The 14,717-nt window shown below is 45.3% G+C and overlaps 1 protein-coding gene across 1 annotated transcript in view; it reads left to right on the forward strand.

The window, feature by feature from the left end:
• The window catches only part of LOC126199505 (uncharacterized), a 117,285-nt gene that overhangs the window by 37,031 nt on the left and 65,537 nt on the right, over positions 1 to 14,717 (forward strand). The window contains exons 4-5 of the mRNA XM_049936428.1: positions 131 to 300; positions 12,129 to 12,331. Coding sequence (XP_049792385.1) covers positions 131 to 300; positions 12,129 to 12,331 — 373 coding nt within the window. The remainder of the gene's footprint in view (positions 1 to 130; positions 301 to 12,128; positions 12,332 to 14,717) is intronic.

Raw genomic sequence — 14,717 nt, forward strand, 5'->3', positions numbered from 1 at the left:
GTTGGCCATACAAATTGCGACACCAGGTAGGACAGGAAATAACAAAATATTGTGCTTTTACGCTACAGTAGTCTAGCTACAGATTTAGATCTAGGGAGTGCGAGGTGAGGGTAACTGGTGTTTTCTACAGGAACGCGGTGTGTGACCTGGCCGGGGTGGGCTTCCTGGCCTGCTGCCGGCGCCTGTACAGCCTCCACCTGTCCGGGAACTCGGCGGCGGCCGCCAACACCTACCGCAGGGACGTCGCGCGGCTGTTGCCCAGGCTGCCCCAGCTCGACGGGCTGCCTCTGCAGCAACAGGGTACGCCAGTCCCATCTGCAACAGCTACGTCGCTCCAGAGCCATGCGGGCTTCAAATATTACCTTAATGATTAGTCCGCAGCAGATTTTGATTACGCAAGTGTTTGTCAGCACTGAAAGACCCAAGTCGAAACAAGGCCCCAGGAGTAGACAACAATCCATTAGAACTACTGACAGTTTGGATTCCGTAGAAATGTTGGAACACGTGAGGTAATACTGACCCTACGACTTATCTTAGACAATAGATCAAGAAAAGGCAAACCTACGTTTCTAGCATTTGTAGACTTAGAGAAAGCTTTTGACAATGTTAACTGGAATACTCTCTTTCAAATTCTGAAGGTGGCAGGGGTAAAATACAGGGAGCGAAAGGCTATTTACAGTTTGTACAGAAACCAGATGGCAGTTATAAGAGTCGAGGGACATGAAAGGGAAGCAGAGATTGGCAAGGGAGTGAGACAGGGTTGTAGCCTCTTCCCGATGCTACTCAATCTGTATATTGAGCAAGCAGTAAAGGAAACAAAAGAAAAATTCGGAGTAGGTATTAAAATCCATGGAGAAGAAATAAAAACTTTGATGTTCGCCGATAACACTAATTCTGTCAGAGACAGCAAAGGACTTAGAAGAGCAGTTGAACGGAATGGACAGTGTCTTGAAAGGAGGGTATAAGATGAATATCAACAAAAGTAAAACGAGGACAATGGAATGTAGTCGAATTAAGTCGGGGGATGCTGAGGGAATTAGATTAGGAAATGAGACACTTAAAGTAGTAAAGGAGTTTTCCTATTTGGGGAGCAAAATAACTGATGATGGTCGAAGTAGAGAGGATATAAAATGTAGACTGGCAATGGCAAGGAAAGCTTTTCTGAAGAAGAGAAATTTGTTAACATCGAGTGTAGATTTAAGTGTCAGGAAGTCGTTTCTGAAAGTATTTGTATGGAGTGTAGCATGTATGGAAGTGAAACGTGGACGATAAATAGTTTAGACAAGAAGAGATTAGAAGCTTTCCAAATGTGGTGCTATAGAAGAATGCTGAAGATTAAATGGGTAGATCACATAACTAATGAGGAGGTATTGAATAGAATTGGGGAGAAGGAGTTTGTGGCACAACTTGACTAGAAGAAGGGATCGGTTGGTAGGACATGTTCTGAGGAATCAAGGGATCACAAACTTAGCATTGGAGGACAGCGTGGAGGATAAATATCGTAGAGGGAGACCAAGAGATGAGTACACTAAGCAGATTCAGAAGGATGTAGGCTGCAGTAGGTACTGGGAGATGAAGAAGCTTGCACAGGATAGAGTAGCATGGACAGCTGCATCAAACGAGTCTCAGGACTGAAGACTACAACAGCAACAACTAGTGTTTGTCTCTGGGATGACTTGGAGACTGAAAAATGTCATATGTAAGAATCCACAGTGGTTCTGTAAACAACGATCGTGTGAAACCGAGCTCACTCTATTTGTCCGTTAAGACCCATAAGGCGACCCAGATTGATGCCGTGTTTGTCTGTCTTCCAGAATGTGTTAGATGCAGATCTACACTGCCGCGTAGTGAACAGAATACAAGGCTATGGAATGTCAGGCGAATTTTGTGACTGGTCTGAAGAGTTCCTAGCAAACAGTACACAGAATGTCGTTCAGTATGGAGTGGTATCTTCAAACGTAAAGGTAACTTCATATAAATGATAAATACGTTGGTTTGGGGGAGGGGACGAAACAGCGAGGTCAACGGTCCCGTCGGATTAGGGAAGGATGGGGAAGAAAGTGGGCCGTGCGCTTTCAAAGGAACCATTCCGGCATTCGCCTGAAGCGACTTAGGGAAATCCCGGGAAAACTAAATCAGGATGGCTGGACGCGGGTTTGAACCGTCATCCTCGCCAATGCGAGTCCAGTGTACTAACCACTGCGCCACTTCGCTCGATAAGTAAGTGGAAATATTTATGTTTTTTATTATTATTATCATTCACAGACCAACAATGTAAATAAACTACCTGCCAAAATAGTGAAACATCCAGAAAGAGTGGAGGAAACGTATCGAAACTTCAGGGATGGGAGGGCATTTGATGTTTCAGTGATTACAAAATCAAGCAAGCACATCATAACACAGTCGATCTGTGCCTACCATACAAAAATAAGTAACGGAGTCTCTGCAACATTCTCTGTCATCCTACATCGTTGGTTAGAAACAGCAACAGCTAGACTAGGGAATTACAGTCCCATACATATGACGCCATTAGCACCACAACACAGACTGCTGAGTTTGTAGTGGTGCAATGACCAGGAACCCTGGACTGCTGTTGAATGGTGTGGCACTGAGTTCTGCGATGAATCATGGATCTGAACTACCATAGATGAACATCGTCAGAAAGTATGTTGGCTACGTGGGGAGAGGTCCCATTCTTTCAGTGATTTACACAGGTATAGCAGTATTACTCCTGGCATCATGGAGTGGGGAGCTATCAGGTATGACTTCAGGTCACGGCTGGCAGCTACTGAAGGAACTCTGACGGCACGATGGCATATGACAGACATCCTGAGCCATCAAGTATTATCTCTCATGTGACAGCATCGTGGTGTCACAATAATGCTCATGAATACATGACTTCTGTCTTTTGAACAGTCTGCATAAAGTTGAGGTATTTCCATGGCCAGAAAGATCTCCAGGTCTGCAATCAATATAACATGTGTGGGACTAACTTGTACGTCAGCTCCATCACAGTGGCAACATCTGGGGCATCAAGGATCAGTTACAACAGGTGAAGAGTTATGAGACAGCTTGCCTCAGGAAAGGATACGACAAATTCATGGCACCTTTCTCAACCGAATCGGTGTATGCATCCAGGCCAGATGGGGTGAAACATCATATTAATAAGTGGACTCATACTGGCAAGTTCTTGGTAAATTTGACTAGAAGAAGGGATCGGTTGGTAGGACATGTTCTGAGGCATCAAGGGATCACCAGTTTAGTATTGGAGGGCAGCGTGGAGGGTAGAAATCGTAGAGGGAGACCAAGAGATGAATACACTAAGCAGATTCAGAAGGATGTAGGTTGCAGTGGGTACTGGGAGATGAAGCTTGCACAGGATAGAGTAGTATGGAGAGCTGCTTCAAACCAATCTCAGGACTGAAGACCACAACAGCAACTAGAACAACAACGTGTTTAAAAAAAAAGTTGCGACGTTTGACTGTTCAGTACGGAGCGAGTGGAGGGAAGCGTAGTTGCCAGCATATGCTGTGTACGTCAGCAGGTGACCACTCGGTGCGGAAGCTGTGAGGTTCGTTTGACTGCGTGAACAGCAAGCTGCACAAGGTGATATATCTAACAAGGGGACCCCCCATACTGTAAATCACGGATTTTGATGCGCTACAAATATGTTGTAGAGGCACTTACCCCGAGTACCTGGCTGTCCAGTTTTTTAGCGACGGGCCTTGCATTTTGAGAAAATCTACTTTGAAGTTCATTGCGTGTCTTGTATACCCCTAACATTACACATATTCCGAGCAAGTCAGCGTAGCGCAGCGGTGAAGGTTCACGGCTACCGCGGTGGAGGTACCGTATTCGAGTCCTACTCGTGTACTTTATTTATTTTTTATTTTTTTTTCGAAATCGACTGAATTTTTCAATTTTATTTCAAAGAATATCAGCAGTGTAAGGTGTGCGAAATTATAAAGATATATTCAGTTGCTAATTTTTTCTGTCATACAATATTACAAAATCTTATTTTTCATCGTTCACATTGCTTGATGGGCCAGAACAATATTGTAGGTGATACTTATCAAACAAACAACCGAAGCATAAATGTACGCAGCACTACCCTCATTTTATGAAAGCAACCGTCTTGCAGACGCGCACGGTTTCTTCATGAGCGGTACCGGGAAACACAATTCTTTTGCATTCAAAAAGATTTCTCTTTCATCCGCTAATTTTGATGCGAACCACGCGTATCTAATCATGCTTTCAAAATTAGGTGCGCTGAATTGATGTAGGATTAGCGAATGTAATTTTATCGAATCTTCACTAGAAGCGATATCTCTATTGTCTTTCATCAAGTCGGGAGCATTCCGAATAATTTCCGTGAAGATTTTCACCTGTCGGTAAAAATAGACATCGCAGGGCTGGCAATAAGGAGTGCACTTTGGTGGGACCACTTCTAGGGTGCAGGTGATCGCTTTCCTTGAATCAGTGCATAGATGATCGTTTAAAGTTTAATCGGTTTGCCCTCCCCACGAATGGATAATGAACAAAAATTTTTTCCGTCCCACGTACGGAAGAATTACAGAACGCAAAAGTTCTTCGTACTCTAGTTTCGTGAACTTCCCAGATTTCGTGCAGGACACGACTACATTTCTGTATTTCCCAGTTAATTCGCCTACTCGTTTTTGAACGTTGATCATAATCCAGGAGTGCGCACCGTGGATTAGGCGTAAGATCACCCTTGCTGATTCGAACACGGTACCTCCAGCGCGGTAGCCGTGAAATCTCACCGCTGCGCTACGCTGACTTGCTAGGAATATATGAAATGTTACGGGTATACAAAGCGCGCAATGAACTTCAAAATCGATTTTCTCAAAATGCAAGGCCCGTCGCTAAAAAATCGGATAGCTAGCCAGGTACTCAGGGTAAGTGTGTCTACAACATATTTGAAGCCCATCAAAATCCGTGATTTACAGTGTGGAGGGTCCCCTTTTAAGATCTTTCTCAAACGATTTTAAAAATACTGTTCGGTAATAAACTCACATTTTCGCACATCTTATACACTCCTGGAAATTGAAATAAGAACACCGTGAATTCATTGTCCCAGGAAGGGGAAACTTTATTGACACATTCCTGGGGTCAGATACATCACATGATCACACTGACAGAACCACAGGCACATAGACACAGGCAACAGAGCATGCACAATGTCGGCACTAGTACAGTGTATATCCACCTTTCGCAGCAATGCAGGCTGCTATTCTCCCATGGAGACGATCGTTGAGATGCTGGATGTAGTCCTGTGGAACGGCTTGCCATGCCATTTCCACCTGGCGCCTCGGTTGGACCAGCGTTCGTGCTGGACGTGCAGACCGCGTGAGACGACGCTTCATCCAGTCCCAAACATGCTCAATGGGGGACAGATCCGGAGATCTTGCTGGCCAGGGTAGTTGACTTACACCTTCTAGAGCACGTTGGGTGGCACGGGATACATGCGGACGTGCATTGTCCTGTTGGAACAGCAAGTTCCCTTGCCGGTCTAGGAATGGTAGAACGATGGGTTCGATGACGGTTTGGATGTACCGTGCACTATTCAGTGTCCCCTCGACGATCACCAGTGGTGTACGGCCAGTGTAGGAGATCGCTCCCCACACCATGATGCCGGGTGTTGGCCCTGTGTGCCTCGGTCGTATGCAGTCCTGATTGTGGCGCTCACCTGCACGGTGCCAAACACGCATACGACCATCATTGGCACCAAGGCAGAAGCGACTCTCATCGCTGAAGACGACACGTCTCCTTTCGTCCCTCCATTCACGCCTGTCGCGACACCACTGGAGGCGGGCTGCACGATGTTGGGGCGTGAGCGGAAGACGGCCTAACGGTGTGCGGGACCGTAGCCCAGCTTCATGGAGACGGTTGCGAATGGTCCTCGCCGATACCCCAGGAGCAACAGTGTCCCTAATTTGCTGGGAAGTGGTGGTGCGGTCCCCTACGGCACTGCGTAGGATCCTACGGTCTTGGCGTGCATCCGTGCGTCGCTGCGGTCCGGTCCCAGGTCGACGGGCACGTGCACCTTCCGCCGACCACTGGCGACAACATCGATGTACTGTGGAGACCTCACGCCCCACGTGTTGAGCAATTCGGCGGTACGTCCACCCGGCCTCCCGCATGCCCACTATACGCCCTCGCTCAAAGTCCGTCAACTGCACATACGGTTCACGTCCACGCTGTCGCGGCATGCTACCAGTGTTAAAGACTGCGATGGAGCTCCGTATGGCACGGCAAACTGGCTGACACTGACGGCGGCGGTGCACAAATGCTGCGCAGCTAGCGCCATTCGACGGCCAACACCGCGGTTCCTGGTGTGTCCGCTGTGCCGTGCGTGTGATCATTGCTTGTACAGCCCTCTCGCAGTGTCCGGAGCAAGTATGGTGGGTCTGACACACCGGTGTGAATGCGTTCTTTTTTCCATTTCCAGGAGTGTAGTTTAATTCGTGAGCTTCATGAGCAACCTCTTATAATTTCGTAAATGGTCATACTTATTGTGATATTTTGATAGAACATAAACTACTGCAAGAAATTCGTAGTTTGCAGTGAAAAATGTGTCACTATGAATTGAAATGTATTAAATGTAGATAATATATTGAATTATTCTTTAAACTTAGAAGCATCTCGCTACCCCTATCCAATCTCGAGAAAGTGGAATGTGTGGAAAGCACTCCGTCACGTACTCTTGCGTCAGTGAAAAAACTAGAACGAAATGTTCATAAATTCCTCGTATCTCATAATGGTTTGAGATATGGAAATAAGATTTTGGCAAATGGTAGCGCTCAAAGCGAGAGTGTTTTGCCATAAGATTAATAAGCGAAACTTCCGTATCTACTGTGATATTCAAGTGACAGCAGATTTTCCCAACGAAATGATGTAATTATTGAGCTGGTGAAACGAGAATTGCTGTGGGTTTTGTAATAATACAAATGGAGAAGTTAACTTTTATTTTTATACCAAGATTGCGCGGTTTCATAAACTACTGACCTGCCTGGCACTCAGTTGTTAGTTTAATAATACACAGCTTCAGAACTCGTCGCAATTTCAACTGCATTAAAATGATAGTGAGAGGAATATTTCTAACCTCTGCTGTGTTTTGTCAGAAGAAGCAGATTTTAACATGGCAACAAGAGAAGTTATGTATTCCTGAAAACTCGTCTCAGTCCTTCACGAATCAATGTCTCATCAACTACCTTCTTGGTATGGATAACTACTCAATACCAGTTCTGCCGTGTAACATCTGCAGTGGCTTCTTTGTCAGCATTTCAGCCACAGTGAGGGCAAACATCTTTTTATCTTTTTTTTTCTTTTGCCACATTACGTTTCACCTAGGCCTATATACTCTGTTGGATTTAAATGAGCATGATACGGAGGAAGCCTGATTAAACTGTGCCCTTTACCATTAGCCAATTCGTCGACTCGGTAGTGTGAAGTTTTAGCTTGTACAGTTCCATTAACTTCGCCTTATACTTGCTAAGTTTAACTTTATCTCGTGGAACATTTCTTTGTACGTAGAGTAAAATATCTGATTTCCTCCATTGTATTGCTGGATCTTTATACATCACAACGTAGTTGTATAGCGTTTTGTCCATTGCTATTGTCGAATTCAGAGGAATGTTTTGTAGCAGAACGTTATCTTCCTAGCCGGCGAATGAGTTCTTGGACGACACTTTTACTGCACATCTCGTATTCAGAGGTACTGCAATGTTGTTATTAATACAACACCAAGACAAAACAATGTTCACGATACCTGACGACTACAGAAAACTTTAACGCCAGAGAATACGACTTTATAACTAGAGCTGACGAACGTTGATGCACCTAATGCGTGAGACCACGTGGTATTGTTTGATTATTATATGGCAAGAGGGGCGATTGATCAGCAGAAGTGCTGGCGCCATGATAGGCAAAGGCGGTTCGCCATTATTATTTCCTGGAAAATGGCGTCACGTTCCCCTCTGGTCAGCCAAATATCAAAATTAGCATGTAATTTTACACGCACTTTAGGATATGCAGTTGCCAATACATACATCTCCCACACTAACAACTGAGATTTTCCTTCAAAATAAATAAAGGCTGTACCTTCCTCCCCAGCAGCTCAGCACAGATTGAGTTTTTTCGTGCCAGTTCATACGCACAGATATCACAGATATGTCGACATTTCTTCTCTCCAAATCCATACTATTATGCTACAGTCTTCGCACACACAAATTCCTATTTAACCACGATCAATATACACTATTTTATGACATGAAACATTCAATAAATACTGGGTTTTTTCAACCTCTGCAATTGTATATTGTTCTACTGTTGTACTTTGCTATATTGAGAGACGTATACTTACAGGTTGCGGTTTTAAATACCTCAACCTCGTGCTTGTCATCAGAGACAGCATAGGCATTCGGCATTACCACTCGTTGTCTCGTATATGGGCCATGGTAGAGGTGGAAGAATTTTTTCATTCATTATGTTTTAATATGTAACTCCCTGCTTTCCATATTTATTGCGATCTTAATTTTTAAATCTTTTACAATTTGATTCATCTTTAAGAAATAAGAAAAATCTTCATTATCTTTTCTGGCTTCAGTTTACGCCTATTTAAAGGATTGCATTGACCGTTGTTAGTACATAGACGAGTACTTGGCTTAGCGAGACTGACGATTGTGCAGCAGGCGTAAGAAGCTGCCTGTATTTTAAGGTTGCACTTACATACCATACATTAGCCATCACAGAGAAAAACATTTCCTGATCGTTTTCTAAAGATTGTCTTAACCAAGCACTGTGATGTTTATGATCATAGGATGGCCTGATGATGGTAGCTGGTTCAGAAATCTGTAGTCATTTTGGAAATTGTGATAAGGTCTTATGGGACCAAACTGCTGAGGTCATCGGTCACTAAGCTTACGCACTACTTAATCTAACTTAAACTAACTTACACTAAGGACAACACACACACACCCATGCCCGAGGGAGGACTCCAACCTCCGACGGGGGGCCGGGGGGGGGGGGGCGGTGACAAAGCGCCTCAGACCGTACGGCTACCCCGCGCTGCATCTGTAGTCATTAGACAAAATAAAGCCATGGCTATATACAAAAACAAATCATTTATTTCTGAAAGTGTTGGTCGGTGTTCCAACCAACAGTATGTCTTGAATATGTCCGCTAATGGCCATTAAAATTGCTACACCACGAAGATGACGTGCTACAGACGTGAAATTTAACCGACAGGAAGAAGATGCTGTGATATGCAAATGAATAGCTTTTCAGAGCATTCCCACAAGGTTGGCGCCGGTGGCGACACCTACAACGTGCTGACATGAGGAAAGTTTCAAACCGATTTCTCATACACAAACGACAGTTGGCCGGCGTTGCTGGTGAAACGTTGTTGTGATGCCTCGTGGAAGTTGGAGAAATGCGTACCATCACGTTTCCGACCTTGTTAAAGGTCGGACTGTAGCCTATCGCGATAGCGGTTTATCGTATAGTGACATTGCTGCTCGCGTTGGTCCAGGTCCAATGACTGTTAGCAGAATATGGAATCGGTGGGTTCAGGAGGGTAATACGGAACGCAGTGCTGGATCCTAACGGCCTCGTATCACTAGCAGTCGAGATGACAGGCATCTTATCCGCATGGCTGTAACGGATCGTGCAGCCACGTATCGATTTCTGAGTCAACAGATGGGGACGTTTGCAAGACAACAACCATCTGCACGAACAGTTTAACGACCTTTGCAGCGGCATGGACTATCAGCTCGGAGACCATGGCTGCGGTTACCCTTGACGGTGTATCAAAGACAGGAGCGCCTGCGATGGTATACTCGACGACGAACCTGGGTTCACGAATGGCAAAACGTCATTTTTTTCGGATTAATCCAGGTTCTGTTTACAGCATCATGATGGTCAATCCGTGTTTGTCGACATCGCGGTGAACGCATATTGGAAGCGCGTATTCGTCATCGCCATACTGGCGTATCGCCTGGCGTGGTGGTATGGGGTGCCATTGGTTACACGTCTCTGTCACCTCTTGTTCGCATTGACGGCACTTTGAACAGTGGACGTTACGTTTCAGATGTGTTACGACCCGTGGCTCTACCCTTCATTCGATTCCTGCGAAACCCTACATTTCAGCAGGATAATGCACGACCGCATGTTGCAGGTCCTGTACGGGCCTTTCTGGATACAGAAAATGTTCCACTCCTGCCCTGGCCAGCACATTCTCCAGATCTCTCACCAAATGAAAACGTCTGGTCAATGGTTGCGGAGCAACTGGCTCGTTACAATACGCCAGTCACTACTCTTGATTGTGGTATCATGTTGAAGCTGCATAGGCAGCTGTACGTGTACACGCCATCCAAGCTCTGTTTGACTCAATGCCCAGGCGTATCAAGGCTGTTATTACGGCCAGAGGTGGTGGTTCTTGGTACTGATTTCTTAGGATCCATGCACCCAAGTTGCGTGAAAATGTAATCACATGTGAGTTCTAGTATAATATATTTGTCCAATGAATACCCGTATATCATCTGCATTTCTTCTTGGTGTAGCAATTTTAATGGCCAGTAGTGTATTATGCTACCGTCTTCGCACACACGAATTACTATATAACCATGATCAATATACACTATTTTATGACATGAAACATTCACTAAATACTGGTTTTTATCGTCTTCTGCAATTGTATATTGTTCTACTGTTGTACTTGGCTATATTGAGAGACGTATACTTACAGGTTCCGGCTTTAAATACCCCAACCTCATGCTTTTAATCATAGACGGCATAGCCATTCAGCATTACCACGCGTTGTGTCGTATATGGGGTACTGGTAGAGGTAGAAGAATTTCGCGTATGGGGATTTTTTCATTCCGTATGTTTTAATATTTAACTCCCTGCATTCCATATTTTATGCGATCTTAATTTTTAGATGTCTTACACCTTGATTAATTTTTAAGAAATAAGAAAAATCTTCATTATCTCTTCTTGCTTCAGTTTACGCCTATTTAAAGGATTGCATTAACTGTTGTTGTTAGTACATGATAAGAGTACTTGGCTTAGCGAGATTGACGATTGTGCAGCAGGCATAAGAAGCTGCCTGTATTTTAAGGTTGCACTTAGTACCATACATCGGCCACCATAGAGAAAAAAATTTCCTAGTCGTTTTCTTAAGATTGTCTTAACCAAGCACTGATGTTTTTGATCATAGGATGGCCTGATGATAGTAGCTGGTTCAGAAATCTGTAGTCATTTTGGAAATTTGTGGTAACGTCTTATGGGACCAAACTGATGAGGTCATCTGTTCCTAAACTTACGCAGTAGTTAACCTAACTTTAACTTCCGCTAAGGACAACACACACACCCACGCCCGAGGGAGGACTCGAACCTTCGACGGAGGGAGCCGCGCAGGCCGTGTAAGGCGCCTCAGACCGCACGGCTACCCCGAGCGGCATCTGTAGTCATTAGACAAAATAAAGATAGGGCAATAGACAAAAGCAAATGATTTATTTCTGAATGTGTTGGTCGCTGTTCCAACCGGCAGTATGTCTTGAATATGTAATAAGTTTTATAAAATTGTTCTCTATAAAATGTAAATGAACAAACTGATACCTCACGTCGCGAAACTTACAAAAGAAACTGACCAATACCGCGTCTCGAAAACAAGTGAAAAGACCAATTCAAAACTAAACAAGAACTCTTAATGAACCGATCGAACCCAGAAACCAATACAACACCCCTCTTACCTATGAAATGCACACTTTGAAGAACTTAGTGCCGAGAGTAGTGGTGAAGCAGCAGTTACAAGTAATAAATAAGGAATTGGGGCAACTATTTTTGATTTCAGGGTTCAATTATGTCGCTATGTTATGTTGTAATGCACGCACTGAGAGCGCAGTCACTTTGAAAAGAAGTTAAAAGTTCAAGATGTTGCTACAAGGTTTAAGTCGCTTTTGCCAATAAAAAAACTAAAAATTTTTTCCAACAGTTGGTTTCTTATCTCATAATATAGACTCCTGTACCATCTTAAAGGTTCGGAACTGCTGTAGTTCCCTTGTACATGATTGGGAGTATAGAGGCAAACCTTCACGCGCTGTTCGCAGATTCAGATTCCGACGACCACAGAGACAGCGGGTGTGACGGAGACAGCGACGGAGGTGGAGAGCGTGCCGGCCATGGCGGCGCCGGTGGTGGGGAAGACGACGCACTTACGGACCAGCTCCTAACCCAGGAGGGGCGTACCGATGCAGCTTTATGCACAGCGGACGCCGGCAGCACCGCGGCCAGCACTGACGTCACATCACAGGTAGGCAGGCAGGCAGCCAAACTGTGACAAAACTGGGATCGGAATGTCACTTTGCCATATTAGTGGTACAGGTGTTTAGCTACAACGTAATTACTTGAGAGATACATAACGGTGTTGAACCGGAAAAATTTTACTTTCAAAATATTTTTTTAAAGAATTTATTTACTAGCGATTCATCAAGAACATTAACACACTATGTGAGCGTGGAAGTAGTTGCCAAGGAGTAACTGATGAAAAGGCTTTTCAAAAACAGATTTAAAATTTATAAGCAGAAAAACACCCTCGAAGTATCAAGTTACAATTTAACAAATGTGAATGTATTCCTAAAGGCTTTTCAAAACAGTTTTAAAATTATAAGCAAAAAAGCACACTCGAAATATCAAGTTACAATTATTCAGAGGCAGAATAATTTTTTGTTTTTGTTGTTACAGTAGGAGCCTTCGGGCTGAGAAGCTTCCGGGTCCCTTTCAACACGACCGTAGTCACGACCGCTCACAACGACCTCTGAAAAACTAAACTGGTGCAAATCTGCAACATACCAGATTACTTTACCTAAAATTTTTAGCAACTCACACAAACACATTAACTATGCACCCCGTAAGGGGATGGAAATGGTACAAACACTCACACGAAGAACTTATTTTCCACCGAAGGTGCAATTTGTTTTTCGAAGGGCTCTTACGTTGGAAGGGTGGCAACTTTATAAAAATGACTATTTAAATAAAACCCATGAAATACAGACTTACATAAAATGTACAACATGCTCTACATTACACATATACCGCCTCGCAAGATGATAGGCAAGATAACATATTTCAGGAATTCGGCCCCTACCATAATTCTATAAATTCGTTAACACCGAATCCGACAGACATGACACAGGCAGCTAATAACGTACGGCAGGCAGGCAGGCAGACAGACAGACAGACAGACAGACACTAACCGCCTAACAAATGCGAATGAGAGACAGACCAGCAACTGGGGACGAGAGACTGACCAAGAAAACAAGTAGAATTTAACAACTAAATGAAACAACATATCACAAATCACATAACTTCTAATAAAGTGCGATGTCCGGCGAAGACCTGGCGCAGCACCCCCAAAACGCTTTCGCGAACCGTCCACTGCCAGCCGCTTCAACGGACGCAGGAAGGCGCGCCCATCATCCGTCTCACGGCGTCGCAGCTCGCCCCGGCCAGACCGATGTCGTGGGTTGACTCCTGTTGCTCTCGTGTTAGCCGCGAAGCTACTACGCCTCGGTATACGGCACGGCCACTGGACTCATGTGGCGACCTCACATGCGCCGACGCTCCAATCGGACAAGTCATCTTGTGTCCCAGTGCGCGACCGACCAACCGATCGATCCAACCGCCAATGCTCATTGCCTAAACAAACTCGAGCACACTGGCGGCCTAACACACACCAGCACTCCGGACGACCGACAGCCACTAACCGCCTCACCAATGCGGACGAGAGACAGACCCAGACTAACTTGGCTGACCAACTGACCGGACTCGCCCAGACTGCCCTGGCTGACCAAGTCAGACTGACTGCCAAACCCAGTTTTTTTTTCTTTTATTATAATTTTAATCACCTATACAGGCGGGCTGGCAGCAGCACATTACGCTACTCTTCAGCCTTAAGTGGAACAATAACATGACATAGAGGTGATACAGACAATACAAAAAACGGCGGGCAAAAAATGGAGATACAAAAAAAAACAATAAACATGAAGCCGTTCACGTTGGACGATAAAAACACCAACACTTGTGGACACGGCGCACAAAACACGGAGAACGGCGATGGCACATGTGAACAGTGGAGTCTTAACTGCACGAAACACAAAACGAAGGACACACACGAGATACTGATGTCGATGATCTCCGGCGCGCGAATGTTCACTAGGCGTGTGCGAGTCCGGGGACCTGCCAAGAGAGGAGGAGGAGGAGGAAGGGGAGTGGGAGAGCGAGAGGGGAGAGCAGAGATGCCACTGGCAGGGGAGAAAGGGGGGAGGGAGGAAGGGGGAGGGGAAACCCGGGGGAAGAGGGGTGGAGGGAGGGGACGTGGGAAAAGGAAAGAGAAGGGAAGGGAAGAGAAGGGAGGGAGGGTGCCCAAAGGAAAGGATACCGAAGTGGGGGGGGGCAGGGTCAAAGTTAATAGGAGGGGTAGATGGAGGGGAGGAGGACATCATCAGGGAGGGGAGCTGGCGGAAGCCACCTTGGGAGAGGGTAAGGAGGGTGGAGAGATGGAGACCGGGTGGGACGTGCAAATACAGGCGCGGCAGCGGGCGGGGGTGGGAGAGGATCGGGGAGACGAGCGGGTGAGGAGGATCGAGTTTGCGGGAGGTGTACAGGATCCGTATCCTTTCAAGGAAAAGGAGGAGGTG

Source organism: Schistocerca nitens, chromosome 8, assembly GCF_023898315.1.
Source record: "Schistocerca nitens isolate TAMUIC-IGC-003100 chromosome 8, iqSchNite1.1, whole genome shotgun sequence".
NCBI lineage: Eukaryota > Metazoa > Arthropoda > Insecta > Orthoptera > Acrididae > Schistocerca > Schistocerca nitens.